This window comes from Bos mutus, chromosome 8, assembly GCF_027580195.1.
Source record: "Bos mutus isolate GX-2022 chromosome 8, NWIPB_WYAK_1.1, whole genome shotgun sequence".
NCBI classification, from domain to species: Eukaryota; Metazoa; Chordata; class Mammalia; order Artiodactyla; family Bovidae; genus Bos; species Bos mutus.
In genome coordinates, this window is record NC_091624.1 from 21444565 (window position 1) to 21462465 (window position 17901).

At 42.6% G+C, this 17901-nt stretch overlaps 2 protein-coding genes across 2 annotated transcripts in view; both read left to right on the plus strand.

The window, feature by feature from the left end:
* Positions 1 to 17901, plus strand: part of GRIN3A (glutamate ionotropic receptor NMDA type subunit 3A) — a 211903-nt gene that overhangs the window by 173072 nt on the left and 20930 nt on the right. The gene's annotated exons all lie outside the window — the stretch shown is intronic.
* PPP3R2 (protein phosphatase 3 regulatory subunit B, beta) lies at positions 10285 to 10797 on the plus strand. The gene has a single exon (XM_005908424.2). The coding sequence runs from the start codon at positions 10285 to 10287 to the stop codon at positions 10795 to 10797; it is 513 nt and encodes a 170-aa protein (XP_005908486.1).

Below are 17901 nucleotides of genomic sequence, written 5' to 3' on the forward strand. Positions count from 1 at the left end.
GGAGTGGTGAGTTTTAACTCAGTCTCTTTTGCTGTTAACAACTAGGTCACATCGCAACAGCCTCCTGCACCTCTCTCATCCCTGCCCCTTCCTTTTTCAATTTAAAATGTCACTGTCTGCTTTTCAACCTGATGAAAGTTATGGTGAGGCAGGGAGAGTTAATGACTGTAGATTGCTTTAAATTGAAAACCTGTGTAAGTCAAGAACCACTTTGACAGCTGAGTGCTTCCCTTGAAATAGCCTAAGTAATTACGCTTAATATTTAAGCCAAGCATAAGGTCAGATGGAACCTATCCAGGTAGCGCTTTCTGAAAACCTAAAGAAACACAAAGCTGTACGTGTGTCCTTTTATAATATGGTGGAATTGTACATGAAGAAAGAGAGGCCAGCCTCAGAAAGGCCTCACCTTCTCTTACCAGAACAAATTCACCTAGCTGAACAAATGTTTCCTCCTCCGTGCCTGAGTACAGACTATGCATATAGAAGAAAAAAATACTTGATAAATAATAAGTACATGCTTATTTTTTGGACTCATCTCCAAAAAAGCAGAAGCATCTTATAATTCCAACATAAATGTTCTTTCATATAATATTTACATGTTATAGAACTGAAGACTTTGGGGGGAAAACTTGAGAAATATAAGATTCTGGAATTTTCTGTTTTGCAGTGTGCCTTATTAACCAGCACCTACAATTTTATGTTATTCCTTTTATCCAACTCAGCTTGTAGATTTCAATGAGAAAACATGAAGATGGCTTACACAAACCATTAGCCTCAACTTAAAACAGATATTTAAAGAAACAACAATAACTATTTTCTTTAAAAAGCATTCCAAGTCGGGTTGCTGGGTGCGCAGGCTGGAGATCTACAATTCTCTAGTCTTGTTTCTCTAGCTTGTTTTCACAAAGCTATAGCTGCTTCCCTATGACTCGCTGGTTAATATAAATGACAGAAGCTTGAATTCTGATACAGTAAGAACATTCCAGCAAGTTCCCACCCCCCACCCGACCCTTGCTAATGAGCAAGTAACCAGATAACACGGCATAAGAGTCTCCTCTTTGATATACCAGAGCTGCTTGGGCGTCAGTTGTATGACCACCTACTGTTAATAGTCCTTGTTTTCCCTCTGGTTGAATTCAACAAGCTCATGAATATTTATAAATGTTATTCACTATGTGACTAAAAGGTGTGAACAGTGCTCAAGCTGATTAGGACTATTGTGAGAGACAGTCTTCCTTCCACTGTTTTAGATTTCCATACACTTAAATCTGTGGAGGAATCACATGAAACAGGACTCCTCCCTAATTATTCCAAGTGCTAAATAGTTACCTCCAGGTTCTGAAGTTTCCTGCTTCTGGGGAGAAAAAAAAAAGAAAAAAACATGAAAATGTGTGAAGATTGCCATCTAGTGGTTATAGTGTGAAGTTTTACAAAATATCAGAAAACCATGCGTTTTATTTCTCAGACAGTATTAACCAAGTCTAGTAATGTGAACGGAGAAGGCAATGGCATCCTACTCCAGTATTCTTGCCTGGAGAATCCCAGGGACGGCAGAGCCTGGTGGGCTGCTGTCTATGGGGTCGCACAGAGTCGGACACGACTGAAGTGACTTAGCAGCAGCAGCAGCAGTAATGTGAAAACTTGCCCCAACGTTTCCTCTGAAAACACTTCCTCCCATAGCTGTGGGAGTTGGATGAGAAGCCAGCACTGTCAGGGGTGCAGGGCAAGGAGCCCTGGAGCCCTTACAGGGTCCCCATCTCATTACACAGTAAAGGTAGCTTCCTGCAACATCCAAGCACAGGGCAGGTCAGCCAGGAAGCCAGTGCAGTCACATTTGGAGTTTCATCTTTGCCTGCCCCCTCTGTCTTTCTATCCAGTAAGACTTCAAGCCTAATTTTATGAGTTGCATTGTGCCCCGCCATCCCCTAGCAAAGATAGGTTGAAGTCCTCCCCCTGATACCTCAGGAGAGGGCCTGGTTTGGAAATATGGTCATTGAAGAGGAGATTAAATAGTCATATTGTAGTAGAGAGGGTCCTTAATCCAACATGACTGCCGTCCCTGTACGGAGACAACTAGCTTGCAGAGACTGAGACATGGGGAGAACACCACGTGACCATGAAGGCAGACGGTGGATTTATGGCGGCTTGAGGCCAGAGAACACCAGAGTTGGCCAGCAAACTATCAGAAGCTAGGAATAAACAAGGAAGGATCTTACAGGTTTGATGGAATGTGGTCCTGCTGACATCCTGATTTCAAATGTCTGGTTTTCAGAATTGGGAGACAATACATTTCTGTTGAAAGCACAACCCAGTTTGTGGCACTTGTCATGGAAGCCCAGCAAATGAACACACTTCACCTTTCTCCTCTTGTGCCTCTTTCATCCTTGCTCTTTCATCCTTGCTCAGCTCTCATACTCCAGACAAACAGGCATAGCTGTCATTGTTTGCTGGCTGCTCTCCCAAGTGTCAGGCTCTCCCCTTGTTCAGCTCACCCTTCACAATGCCAGGTTGATCTTTTTAGACTATAATTCTGATTAGGTCACTCACCTGGCTTCCCTGTCATATAAAAACCGAATGTCTTCAGCCAAACATTCCAAACTCCTCTTGATCTGGTTCCTTCCAGCTCACTTTCCGTTATTTAGCTCAAGTATTTCAGCCACATTAAACTAGTCACTGGTATCTGTCACTGCTCCCTTTCCCACTACTGTGATCATGGATTTTGCTCCCCTTGTCTTCATCAGAATCAAACAGTACTTATTGGGGTGGGGCAGGGAATCTTCATTCATTTCCAGCAAGAATTCTAGGAAGGTCTCAAAAATTTCTCAGTTCTCTGAATTCTTACAGCTCTTTGCCCTTACCTCTCAGATATCTTTCTTTTTCCATCTTGTGCTGTAAGTAATCACAGTCTTTAATGCTTCAATTCACTCAGTAATCAGTAGATTTTTCTGAGTAGGGACCATCTCTACATGCCCCCAATGTTGTATATGTCAAAACATAACTGGATAAATGATGCCCTGTAAAGGAATGATTGAATAAATGTTGCCCTTTCTTTAACGTCTAGGGCATGGTCAGACCATCTGTTCACTTCATCTAATATCATGCTCTCCCTTGACCTCCCTGTTCTGGCCACAGTGGCCTTTAAGTTTGTCTTACCTGGCTCCTCTGTCCCAGTCTGCACCCAGAGGTGTTTCTTCCTGGAACACATATCCCTAGTCAAATATCCAGTTAACTTCTCCCTGAGATTTCAGCTCAACCATCACTTCTACAAGAGGGGTTTTGTTCATCTTTCTGACTAAATCAAGTTCCTATTGTGTGACCTCTCATCTGTGATGCTCACCACGGGTTCACCCGTACATTTATGGGCATGATAATTTGGTTAATAGGCATCTTCCCTATGAATAGTAATCTCCATAAGGACAGAGACAGGTGGGAAAGTATTTGCCTTAGGTCACTACTGTATGCCTTTCATATTTCAGAAGCTCAATAAATATTTGTGTAGAAAACAAAGGAGTAGTTGAGTGTATCTGCATGGGTATATATGCAAATAGTCTATTAGAATTAGAATTTTCTAAGCTAGTATCCAGTAGGCAATAATTATAATATCTACCATATTTGTATCTACTATATGCTAGGCACAGAGTCTAATACTTTATGCATTCTATCTCATTTAATCCCGAAAATGATGCTATAAGTTAGCAATTGTATCCTTGTTTTACAGATGAGCAAACAGTGGTTCAGACAAGTAACTCAACCCAAGATTACACAGTTGTTAAACAGCAAAATTATGATTAAAAACCGTATATTCCAAAGCTCATTTTAAATACCATCGCAGAACTACAGAAGAAAATCAACATAGTCCTCTTGATCCTTTTGACTATACATGATGAACATAAAAGACTGAGCAAATAGTGTTACATCCTTAAAGCCAAAACAATCAAGAGTAGATTTCTCAGGGGATTGTTTCTTGTTCACAGAAAACCTCCATCTCCTGGCACATAGTAGGTGCTCAACATATAATGTGTTAAATGGATTTTTTTATTTTTGAAGTAGAGTTGGTAGCTCAGCTGGTAAAGAATCTGTCTGCAATGCAGGAGACCGAGTTCGATTCCTGGGTTGGGAAGATCTCCTGGAGAAGGGATAGGCTACCCACTCCAGTATTCTTGGGCTTCCCTGGTGGCTCAGATGGTAAAGAATCTGCCTTCAATGTGGGAGACCTGGATTTGATCCCAAGTTGGGAAGATCCCTTGGAGAAGGGTATGGCAACCCACTCCAGTATTCTTTCCTGGAGAATCCCTGTGGGTGGAGTAGCCTGGTGGGCTGCAGTCCACGGGGTCGCAAAGAGTCAGACACAACTGAATGACTAAGCAAATACAGAGTTGACTTATGATATTAGTTTCAGGTTTACAACATAGGGATTCACTATTTTTATAGTTTATACCCCATATAAAGATATTATAAAATATTGGTCATATTTTCCCTGTGCTATATGTTACATCCTTATATCTTATTCATTTTACACCCAGTCCTTCATACCTCTTCATCTCCCTCCCCGTCTCTTGCTCCTCCCCCACTGCTTCCCTCAATCAGAACCACTAGTTTGTTCTCTGTGAGTGTTTCTGTATTATAATATTCATTTGTCTTATTTTTCAGATTCCACATATAAGTGAAAACATTTGCATTTGTCTTTCTCTGACTTATTTCAATTAGCATAACACACCCTCCAGGTCCATCCGTGTTACTGCAACATTTGTTCAATGGATTTAAACTTCAAACAAGGTTTGTCACATCAAAGAATGATAAAACTGATAAATCCAGAGTCAAAATTCTGCTTCGAGAAAGCAAATGAAGGAGTAGGAAAGAGAAGAATAAGGAGACAGGGTACAAAATTAGGGGCTCAGGGTCCTTTTGAGTCCCTAATGTGTTCTGATATGCTATTTGGGGTGCTTTTTAAAAAAGTAGATGTTCTCCCACTTAGACCTATAAAAACACCACCACTATATTATTTCTAAGTCGCAGGTGAGAACTCTGATGCTCATGAAAGGTTTTAACATTTTCTTTAAGTTGCTTTTCTTTTTTTAATGAGGACCATTTTTAAAGTCTTTATTGAATTTGTTACATTATTTCTGTTGTCTATAATCTGTTTTTGTTTTGTTTTTTGGTCATGAGGAATCTTAGTTCCCCAACCAGGATTGAACCCACACCCCTTGCATTGGAAGACAGTCTTAACCACTTGACCAGCATGGAAGTCCTTCATGAAAGGTTTTAAACTTAGAGCTATATTGTTCCACATTCTACATGGTGGCCAATTCAATACAAATAGATGTTAAAGATACTGACCAGTGAAATCACAGAAACGTGAGGGCTTCCACCTGTAAATCTCACAGAGTAACTGTGAATTACTCAGAAGCCTGTTCTCCTGACTAACTTGGAAGATGAAGTTTTACCTGATTCTCAATTCTCATTACTTCTGTTTCTATTTTCCAACGTCAGCTATATTTGCACATAACACTTCCCGGTTCCTTTTTTTTTTTTTGAAAACTCTTGAGGAAAAGAAAATGGCTTATTGAAAGTGGAAATGGTGTCAGAATCCTAATTTCTTCCAGAACAACCAGTCAATCCTTTTAACATGCTTACTGTAGTGAATGTCCAGCAATCCACATCCCTTCACAGTGATAAAGAGAGTGACAAATAGCATTTTTCATGGAAATGACTAAGAATAATGGCTGGAGAATATTGAAACAATAACACGAAGTCCCATAATAATGCTGAACTACAAAGTTTATGAAATGTGAAACAATGGGAAACTCAGCTTTACATTGACTAAAATTTCAGATCCAACATCACATTATCTCCTCTACAAGGCAGTAAAGCAGTTCCAACTGCTCACTGAATTATTTCAAGGAAGTGGTACCATCTTCCTGGTATTGTCTGTTTGACCATTAAATTAGTTAACTCTTGGGACAATATTTCTCCTTCTACATAACATTTCTATATGCAGTCTCTCTTCTCACTCTTAGAATAGATAAGTGAATGTGAACATGAAAGTCGTTCAGTCATGTCCAAATCTTTGTGACCTCACGAACTATACAGTCCATGGAATTCTCCAGGCCAGAATACTGAAGTGGGTAGCCTGTCTCTTCTCCAGGGGATCTTCCCAACCCAGGGATTGAACCCAGGTCTCCAGCATTGTGAGCAGATTCTTTACCATCTGAGCCACAGAGAATAGATAAAACAGATGATGATTATCACCACTTTACAGATGAGGACAGTTAGGCTAGGACATAACAGCTCCTCTAATAATCACAGCTAATGGGGCAGAGCAGGGACTGGAACCTGGTCTATTTAATTCCTATGCTCTCACCACTGCACCTCGCTACCTCCTAATAACACACCACATAGAGGAAAATACTTACTTAAGAGTTCCCACACTAATGACTCCTTCCTAAAGAACGACCTTCAGAACATTACTCAAGAGAAAGTCGTGAGGACTCCATAGGAGTACAAGTGAGGTTCATCACTGCTTGCCTGCAATGGAAAGTTTGCCATCGGCCACCAAAGAACACTGCCCTGGAGGAGCTGAAGTTAATGCTGGCAAAATACTGAGAGTAGCAAGTGGCATAGTGTACACGGTATATAGGAAGTGTTCATCAAACGGACATACATACACTTAAGTGCTCAGGCTTCCAAGTATTCTTTCTTTAAGCCTTCGTCTCCACCAGCAGGGTAAACAATAACAAAATTAGTAATAATAACGATAATAATGATTGTTTATCTTATTGGCTAGTAACAGCTTTAATCCTCATACAACTGTATGAAATACATTATTAGCCTCATTTTACGATTGGGAAAACTGACATTAACAACTCGTCCAAGCTACTTACAGCTATTAAGTGGACAGTTAAGATTCAATTGTCCTGTTTTACCAAACACAAGTCTGTGTGCCCCATGCAGAGTGAGGCCAAACAATACCAAAAGGTTAGAGTTTGGAGCAGAGAAAGGGCAACTGCAAGGCCATGCAAGGAGACAGGTGACTCATGTCTTAAAAACCCCCAAACTCCCTGAAAGTTTACAGCAAAGCCCTCTCTTAGGAAAAGTGAAGGAGGGACGTGATTAGTTGTTGCAAACTTCTTGGGGTCAGATCCTTTGTTCTTCAGGTCACCACGTTCCTGGAAACTTCCACAGAAGCACATGTTGCTCTCTGTTCTGACAAGAAAGGGAAGGGGAGGCATTTAATTCTGTCTCCTTGGTTGCTTGTGCCTTTGAACACTTAAATGCTGCAGGCAAAGTAACATTGTTACCCCTTATTTTACTCGCTCAAGGTCCCAAGGCTTGACTTTCATCCTTCAGGGTCCAGCCCTGGCTAAGTCCATTTTCAGACCAGTACCCTGCCCAGCCTGGCGTGCTGCAGTCCATGGGGTCACAAAGAGTGGAGCACAATTTGGTGACTGAACAACAACAAACCTGCCCAGAAGCATTTGATCCATGCAGTCCAGGTCCTCCCTCCAGTGACCAGGCCCTGCTGAAGAGGCAGGTCTCACCTGGCAGTGCTCTCAGGGCCAGGTCCCCAGACTCTGCCCAGCTGTCATCACTGAGGAAGCCAGGTGCCCAGGACCCAGCCAGACCTCAGGCCCCTCAGACTCCCCAAACGAGGATGGGTCTCAAGCACTGTGAGCCAGGATGACTGCTGCTGCCATTAGGTTGCAGGGGATGGGGCAGAGGTTCACCACCACTTCAAGGCCTGAACCCACCCAGTGGGCGGCCATAGCGAGAGCTGTGCAGGACACAGCGCTCAGCCTGTCCCCAGGCCCCCAGCTCACCTGCCGGCCTGAGACCAGAAGGCCTGGAGTGCCTTTGGGAGAAGGCCACAATCTGCCTCTCACCACACTCACAGACACAAGGACCTCGGTCCAGCTGACTGTTGGCCAGGCTGGGTCTCTCACCACCACTGCTGAGGTGCTAATGGTCTCTGGTTAAAGGTCTTGCGCTGAAGGTCGTGATCTCACGCTAACAGCCAGCTGTGCGCCTGCCCCACCCCTAACACACTACTCTAAATCCCTTCCACTCAACCATGCTTCTTTCAGATCTAGTTAATTCAGTCCAGATAATAATTCAGTCATCAAATATTTCAGCCTCTAAACCTTTACTTTTCTTTCTTATTACTATTATTTTATTTATTTGGCTGCACTGGGTCTTAGTTGTGGCAGGCAGGGTCTTCAATCTTCCTTGCATCATGCTGGATCTTTAGTTGCAGCATGTAGGATCTAGCTCCCTCAGTGAGGACAGCTGGGCAGGATCTGGGGACCTGGCCCTGTGGGCACCGCCAGCTGAGACCTGCCTCTTCAGCCAGGCCTGGGCACTGGAGGGAGGACCCAGACTGAGTGCTAGATGAACGTTCCTGGGCAGAGTTGTTATTGTTCAGTCACTAAGTCATGTCTGACTGTTTGCACTCATTGACTGCAGCACGCCAGGTTGGGATCCAACCTTGGCCCCCTGCTTTGGGAGCGTGGAGTCTTAGCCACTGGACCACCAGAGAAGTCCCTCCTTTTCTTTTAAACTGCGTAGACCTAATGGTAAGGTATTCCATGGCTTTGTTGTGCCAGTTTCAGCATGACTACCTTCAGGCTGATATTTTGGCTGAACTAAAGCACAAAAAAGGTGCCAACCTTTTTTAAAATGAGGGAGTGTTTGCCTCTTCCAGTTTGATTTAGGGTCCTAGGAGTCCCCCAAGTCCCTTTAAAATGAATGTTCTTGAGCCAAATGTATTAATACTTTGTATGCACTTGGAGGAACTGATGTGTTCCTAAAAGAAGAAGGAATCTGGGGAATGGCGGTGAGATTCATCATCAACAAAATAGGAATAAATCCAGCTGAAGCAAGGTGGGAGAGCGTGAGAGAGCCTAAGGGCCTCTTATACTCTCAAAACACAGCAAAAGCTTCTCAGGGCACATTGCAGCCATTCCCCAAAGTGATCTGCAGGACAGTCATCAGGCACTGCTGCTGCTGCTGCTAAGTCGCTTTAGTCATGTCCGACTCTGTGAGACCCCATAGATGGCAGCCCACCAGGCTCCACCGCCCCTGGGATTCTCCAGGCAAGAGTACTGGAGTGGGATGCCATTGCCTTCTCCAGGCACTAGCCCAACAAAAATAAGGAGTGGGTTTGAGATGATGTATTTGAAATAATAAGCTGACAGAGGTCTTGGGACCCAAGGTCTTGGGACCTGTATCTTCCCGAAAAGTGCCCTGAATTCAGCATTGTGTATATTCCTCAGGAATATGTTACTGCCTGTAGATGATCCATATGAGAAATTTTGTGCGATAGCTGGACAGTCTCTTACAAAGACCCTGAACCCAATGTTCTAAAAAAGGTCAGTGGCCACTGCATCAGAAGGATGTCAATCCTGGCTTTCCCTCCCAGAGAATTTTTTAAAAAACACTTGACCCTTGAACAGTGCCAGGGGGTTTAGGGGTGCCAACCATCTGTTCAGTGGAAAATCCTTAATTTTATAGTCAGCCCTGGGTATCCTTTCTCAGTATCCATGGTTCTGCGTCAGAGTATTCAACCAACGCCAACCCTGCAGTACTGTAGTATTTACTATCGAAAAATATCTGCATATAAGTGGACCCACACGGTTGAAACCCATGTTGCTCAAGGATCAACTGTTGATGTATATATGACACCAACGCCTTGATGTATTATCTCATTTAGTCCTTAGAGGAGGTCTGCAAATAAGCATCAGGAGCTCCTGCTTGCAGTTCACGCAGTCATTCAACATATGTTAAACACTTACTGCATTTCAGGCACTGTGCTGGGGATACTGAAGTGATTAATACAAAGGCAGCCCCACCCCCTTGGAGTTCACTTTCCAAGCGAAGGAGGAAAAGTGAGGACGTGAGAAGATTTTAAAAATATCAGGAGATAAAGGTTAAGGTGCTGAGAGAAGGATTCAGAAAGGGGACTTCTCCCCCAGCTCCCCTCTCTCCTACTTTTCCTATCTTACCCCCTGAAAGCTTCCCTCTCCCACCGCTTCTTCTCCCCTGATCTCCCCTCACCCACTCCTCCACCTGGCTCCCAGCACCTCCTATTTTCTCGTCTGGTTGCCCGAAGCAGGGGAGGGGGAGGGGGTGAGAGGGGCTAGGGGGCGGGCGGGGGTGGGGGAAGATGTCCCCGCGAGCCTGCCCCACCTGGCCCTCCACCTGCGGGCACAACGGTCTCTTTTTAGCCGCGTGTGCGCCCACCGCCCCTGATCCCTCCTCAGACCCTATGAGCAACAGACTGGCTCCAGAATGGGAAATGAGGCCAGTTACCCGGCGGAGATATGCTCGCACTTCGACGAAGATGAAATTAAAAGGCTGCGCAAGCGTTTTAAGAAGCTGGACTTGGACAGTTCCAGCGCTCTGAGCGTCAAAGAGTTCACGTCCATGCCGGAGCTGCAGGAGAACCCTCTGGTGCAGCGGGTGATCGACGTCTTCGACACCGACGGCGACGGACAGGTGGACTTCCGGGAATTCATCCTGGGGACCTCCCAGTTCAGCGTCCGGGGAGATGAGGAGCAGAAGCTGAGGTTTGCTTTCAGCATCTACGACATGGACAAAGACGGCTACATTTCCAACGGGGAGCTCTTCCAGGTGCTGAAGATGATGGTAGGCGACAACCTGAAAGACTGGCAGTTACAGCAGCTGGTGGACAAAACCATCATCCTCCTGGACAAAGACGGGGACGGGAAAATCTCCTTCCAAGAATTCAGTGCTGTGGTCAGAAGCCTGGAGGTCCACAAGCACTTGGTGACCATTGTGTGAGTTTTATAAGGTCGCCACTCAACAACAACTTTTTCTTTCTTCTCTATCTCTTTAAAGATCTGCCCAAGAGGCCCAGTAACTGCCATCTCTGATCTACTGGAAAGTGTCTCTCTTACTGAAGCAAGATCTTCCAGCCTCTTGACCACCTACCTCAGTGTTACTAACTCTTCTGCTCTCAATGATTCAGGATAATGCCCTGAGTTGGGGAAAACATGATGAAGGAGCATGGAGGGAAAAGAAAAGGAAACAGCTTTTATGAATGTATTTTTTTTTCTTTGTTTTGATTCAGAAACCAAACTACAAAGAGTGAAGAGAACTTTTAAAGTTCAAAAATAAGAAAATATACATCTTTTCCTTTACTTCTCATGGTTTTATATATGGGGAAAAAATTCCCAAAAGGTGCTAGGTGAACTATTTTCATTTACTTGTGGTGTTCAAGCATCTTTTAACAGATTATTAATTCCTTATTGTAGCAAGAGGGATGAATCTATTTCTCTTGGCTGAGCATCTTTTAATCACCTCTCTCTAGGCAACAAAAGCCCATCTTTCCCTTTTGAAAGCCTCAGACCACAGCTGGGTTCCTCCTGTCTCATTGCTCCAGCTCCTTTACAGTTTCTTTTCAGGCAGAAATTCAGAGGCCTTGTAAGAAAGGCTAAGACAAAATCCCCAGTCTATCAGTCTCAGTGAAGGTGGCTTTTCAGGCTTGATTGCCTACCACAGTATTAAGTTCAGTTAATGGGCCTTCCACACAACCACGACAGAGAACTGCCTGGGAAGCTCACGCATGCATGCATGCTCAGTTACTTCAGTCCTGTCAATCTCTTTGACACCCTATAGACTGTAGCCCACCAGGCTCCTCCATCCATGGCATTCTCCAGGCAAGAATACTGGAGTGGGTTGCCATGTCCTATTCCAGGGGATCTTCCTGAGCCAGGGATTGAACCCACATCTCCTGGGTCTCTTGCATTGCAGGTAGATTCTTTACTGCTGAGCCACCAGGGAAGCCCTTCCTGGGAAGCTCTCTCACCTCCAGTACCTAGTGGGAGAGAATGGGCCACACTCATAGTCCTTCTTCCCACAGGCAGAAGTGGTGGTGATTCCAGCTGCAGTGGACTCTCCCCAGGGTGTGGAAGTGGTATTGCTCTTGGCATTCAAAAGATGCAGAGATGAACAGGTACACCTATGTAGCAGGAGTGGATGCTGTCTATACTAACAAAACTTTTTTTAAGTTTGACCTGGACCTGGCAGGGAAGTTGAGAGCTCTCTCATTGGGGGAAGCCTTGTCTCTAATGTAACATTCAGCCCAGAGTCCCTCACACCCTAATAAACCTGCAGCCAAGGGGTATGCTGGAGCTGTTCTTACTGGGTGAGAACAAAAGTGGGCACTTCCCTCCCCAGTTCCATGTTCAGTGATGTCATATCTATAGTTTCAGATCAGCCACTGTGGGAGTAGTAAGAACTCATGGAAAAGAGCAGAAAGTTGTAGTTGTTTTTGTTCTGCTTCTTTTGGAGAGTCAGTGTACCAGTAAGTACACTGTTCCTTGTACCCTATGCTTGTACCCCTTACCAGCTCTCTATGTCCCACTTACTACTGCCAGTTCGCAGGACAATGAGACATACTCTCCCTACATGTACTAAGCCAAGGTATAAACCCTAGGTGATTTTTTTTTTTCAGGACAAGGAAAACCCATTTCTAGATTTATTATCTTTATATTTTGAAAAGGCTGGTAGCTAGTCTTGCTCCCCCTAAAAGTAGGATAAATAAACCCCCACATTTCATTATTGGCACTATGCCATACTTTTTATTTTATAAATTACTTATGAGCCACAAAGAATAGATGTGCCTGCCCCTTAAATTCCTGTGTAGTCCTAAATATAAATGTATTAATAATCAGTAAATGTTCCCAATCCTGTAGTTATACGAGCCTTACCCCCATTTCAGGATGACACAGTGAAAAGACTCCGACACACCTGAGTTTGGATTCAGTTACAACTGGGTTTTTATCAGTCACTTGTTATTAGCTGTGTGAGCCCAAGCACTTACTTAACCTCTCTATGTCATTTCTCCTGGTTAAAATGAGGCTCCATTCCCAGGTTATTCTGAGAATTCCAAAAGATAAGACATGTTAAGTGCTAGTGCACAACACATTCCCTCTCCATGTCCTTTCGTCCCTTTTTACTCAATCAGAATATAAGGGAAAAGGAGGCCTCTGGGTTCCTTTTGAACCCTTACTTGGTACTTAGCCACACCTACTCTCAGATTAGTAGGACATTTGTGTATCCCTAATCCAGAAATGAAACAATGTCAAGGTCCTCTGCACCCTACAGGCTGTGTCTTCTTCTTCTTTAATTTTTATTTATTTAGTTGACTGCATCAGGTCCTAGTTGGGGTGCGACAGCTTAGTTGCTCCGTGGTTTGTGGGATCTTAGTTCCCTGACCAGGAATCAAACCTGTGTCCCTTACATTGCAAGGCAGATTCTTAACCACTGGACCACCAGGGTCACCACTGGACCACCAGACTTCTTGACTGAGAATTTAAAAAAGAGAGAGGGACTCATTCTAGCCCAACCTATTTGACTTTGTGGAAGAAACCTTTCATGAGAAAAATGAGCTTGTGTAATGCCAGCCAAGAGGACTTCTGAAAGAGAGACATTATTTGTATGTTCTGCAATGTGCACACCAAAATACAGTTTAAAATTAGGACCTAGGGTTTGAAATATGTTGGATTACATGTTCAAATTTAACAAGAGGAAAAAGCATTTCAGCTTATGGAGTGGCTGGAATTCACAAGCTAATTGCTCAATCAGTCTACCTAATGTATTGGGTTAGCCAAAATGCTTGTTTGGGTTTTTCCCACTAATGTCTTAGGAAAAACCTGAAGGAACTTTTTGGACAACCCAATAGTTTCGCAAGGCTTTGTGGCAGTGACCTTAAACTGTGCACCTGCTTCTAGCCTCAGCAACTGGAAAGCTCTGATTGTATGAATATTTAGGGGAAAAGATCACATTTACTTCCATATTAGAATGCTTTGACTCTTCTCTGTTAATTGCCAAGTTGCCAACAAATCTCATTCTGTACAGTTCCTTGGAGTGATAATAGTAGTTGATGCTTATTGAACAGCTGTTCTAGGCCCTATTACGTTTGTTATACCATTTAATCATTGTAACAACATTGTGGGGTGGGTGCCTTCATCTCAGTTTTACAGATGATGCTATAGAGTGATCTAGAAGCTACCCCAAGGTATCCAGCTGGTGAGTGGCAAAGCAAGGACGTGAACCATGCTCTCTGACCACAAATGGTGAGCTCCCTGCACTGCTTCCTATTTTTACGGCTTCTGTATTTACCTGCCTCAAATTATTCCTAAGATAATAAAACCAAGCTTCAATTTTTACAAAAAGATAATTGTTTATCAAGGAGAAAGGAGCTCCTACCTCCTTGGTCCTATGCATTGCAAAAAATTAAAAATATTAGGCAAGGCAATCTTAGATCATCTTCCACCTTCATCTCATCTTGAGAACTAAGTGACAGCATTTAGATTAAACTAGTAACAGCAACCAATATGCTTTGATGCTGCAGACATCAGTAACAATATGTTGTTGTGAATCCTATATTAATGGATTGTGTCTGCTCGCTACCATATGTTGCAATCCCAAAATCAACTAGACAATTTTTTTTGAAATGTAGGGGAAAATATGGCCTTAACATAGTTGATTTATTCTCTATATTGCTGTAAAGGAATCTTCAAGGAAAAATCTTCAGGAATTTTTTTTTTTTATTACAAATCCCATTCTTCACTTATGCTATTGATTTTCTCTGTTAGGACTTAAAGTGTGTCATGAATCTGGCTATTGTGTTTTATCTATTTCCCTTGCTTTGAAAAGGGAGAGGCTTGGGTGTTTGTAAGATAAGGTGGCATGGTGAAAAAGGAGTCAGGTTGGGACTTTGCTGGCAGTCCAGTGGTTAAGACTCCACACTTTCAGTGCAGGGAACATTTCTATCCTTGGTCAGTGAACTAAGATCCCGCATGCCACACAGCACAGCCAAAAAAAATTTTTAAAAGAGGTCGCTAGAGTTAGGATCAGAACTGGATGCCTCTCCTTTTGTATTGGCTGCTATAGCTGTCCCGCTGGCTGGTGATTGTGTGAACAGCAACAAACTATGTGTCCGCTTTAAAGCATCTGCTGGGTCATAGTGAAAAACCACAACACTGAAAGGACCCCAGAGTAGTAAAAGCTGTGTAAAGATACAGCCTCACAGTTCTTAGACTAAAGCTGACCCACAAATACATTTTGTTATTTTGCATGGTGTTTGTTCTCACAAGGTTTTGTGTATATGTGTGTGCATGTGTATGTTACCAATATTTTTTAATAGGATTTTAAGTAGAAATCAAAATCAGCATAAAGGAATGCAGCCCACCCCAGGATGGGTGTGGCCTTTTACTGGCTAAGGTACTTCTGCAACATGGAGCTGAAATTGTCTCAGTGAAGAGAAAGTCCACTCTTAGTTTAAAAAAAAAAAAAAAAACGAGATGGATGAAGTGTTCATTATTTTTCAAAAACAAAGCAATTGGGGACTTGCCTGGGGGTCCAGTGGTTAAGAATCCACCCGCCAATGCAGGAAACACGGGTTTGATTTCTGGTCCAGGGAGTTTCCACATGCTGTGGGGTGACAGCCAATGCACCTCAACTTCGAGCCTGTGCTCTAGAGCCCGAGAGCTGCAACTGCTGGAGCCTGCACTCCTAGAGGCTGTGCTCCCTAACCAGAAACCACTTCAGTAAGGAGCTGGAGCTCCACAGTGAAGGACAGCCCCCGCTAACTGCAACTAGAGAAAGCCCTCACCCAGCAACGAAGACCTAGCACAGCCGAAAATAAATAACTTTTAAAAAATAAAGCAATTGTGCACAAAACTTCCCAATGACTATTTACTAACAATTGTTTCTAACTGAACAATAGAGTTTCCAATAATCAAAACAAATGGAGTCATATAGAGTTCAAACATCTGTATAATAAAATCTAACAAAACAAAGCTAACAGGAAAATTTTTAATGAAGAAATATATGTTATGTATTAGGAAAGGGCTTATTAGTTTTCTTCAGTAAAAATTCTCACTTTTTCTGAAATGCGTAATTGGGCAAATGATATAAATATATAATGTATATACAGGGAGATAGGAAAAACAAACTTCAAAAAATAACCTCAAAAATTGAACACATACAAATCGGAATAACCAAAATAGAAAAAAAATGATTAGTTGTAAAACAGAGTTGGCAAGGATGTTAATTAACATCCTGTGCACCGGGGCATCTTGGGAAATGGTTTTCACACTCTTGAGAACTATTTCATACAACACAAGGCATCAGAACAGTTCCATCATCTAACCTGGTAATCCCATCCATTGCAATATATATCTCAAAGAAAGAATCAAAAGTGATTTTTAAAGTGCTCTATGTAAAAGATGTTTTTATTGCAGCAATATTTGTTATATATATGTATATACACTAAACAATATTAAATATTTGACAATTTGGGGATAAAGTGAATTATGATAAAATAATGGTTGCTAATATAAAGCCATTGAAGTTAATAAATAACTATAAATCAATATATTTTCAGATTAAGCTTTTTAAAAAGCATAATTATTAACATATAACAGTTTATAGCTCTGGAAAATATATATGCAAATGGTCATAGTTTGGAAGAGACAATGAAGAACTGAAGATAATTGTTTATATAGGAAAATGATAATGTTCATTGCCTCAAAATTAATTTTTAGAAATATTTTTCTGAGTCATTTTATTAATACATTACGACTTTTCAAAAGACTGCACAATGGAGCTAATTTAGCACACTGAGCACCAGGTCCAAGGGTAAAAGATGGTTGCCCAAACCTAGAAGGGGCCAGAGCTCTGGGAGTACCAAGGACAGAAAGGGGACGTGTCCTCAGCAACCTGGGCAGCGCCATGTTGAGCAGTCATTAAGCAGATTCCAAGTTAGAGGAGATAGAGGTGCCACATCCCCCAGGATGAGGGATGCAATGAGAAGTTCCTGCAGACCCTGATTTTACTGTCCATCTAGATTATTTTCTCATCCATATGTGTGAGCACTGTTATTAATAACTTCACTCATGTAGTGTCTCCCTGGATTTTGCAAATCATCTCCTGTTTTGTTTCATGTTAAATGATCTTTCAGGCTGTATTCATTGATGAGAAAGTTGCAGATTCTGTGAGTGAATACCTTCTTCCTACCTTTTCATGATTGTTGTTACAAGTTTTTTAGAAATCCCCAATTATTACATCGCCCAGTCTTGCCCTATTGTCTTCACCCAGGGAAACTCTCTCCTCTGGTAGCTCTCCTTGGTGCCTCTGGAGCCCTCACCTCATGCAGATGCAGGCCTCCATCTTCTGTCCCCCTCCTCCTGCCTGGATAAAGGGCTATATGTATAGACACAATTAGTCTGCCAAATTTTATTGAGCTACTGCTCTTCTGGGCAAAATATTGGGGTGGCAAAAAAAATGAAAAGGAAATCAGGTCTTCAAAATTAGAAACAGCATTTGCTTCCTCCCCATCCTGCTTCCAAGAATTTAGGAATTAGCCATATTTTATAGGCTCCACAACCTGCCTTTTTTTTTTTCTTTGTCGTTGTTATTCAGTCACTAAGTTGTGTCCAGCTCTTTGCAACCCCATGGACTGCAGCATGCTGGGCTTCCCTGTCCTTCACCATCTTCTGGAGTTTGCTCAAACTCATGTCCATTGAGTCAGGGATGTCATCCAACCATTTTATGCTCTGTCTCCCCCTTCTTTTGCCCCCAATCTTTCCCAGCATCAGGGTCTTTTCCAATGAGTCAGCTCTTTGCATCAGGTAGCCAAAGTACTGGAGCTTTACCTCTCACTAAAACTGTTGTTCCTTCCCTATTTCAGCTCTCTAATTAAAGAAAAAAATTACTTTCAAACCAGGATTTGACTTTACAGACTCAGAGAGCAAATTTGTATATACAAAGTTTTAACACACCAGATCACTGAAAAAGAAAATGATTTCTCCTGGTTCTTTTAGCCCTAGTGCTCTGGGGGAAAGTACTTAATAGGTACTGGAATCCTTGAGAGTA

Coding starts and splice junctions, on each gene's coding strand:
- PPP3R2 (XM_005908424.2), top strand. CDS start 10,285: ATGGGAAATGAGGCCAGTTACCCGGCGGAGATATGCTCGCACTTCGAC.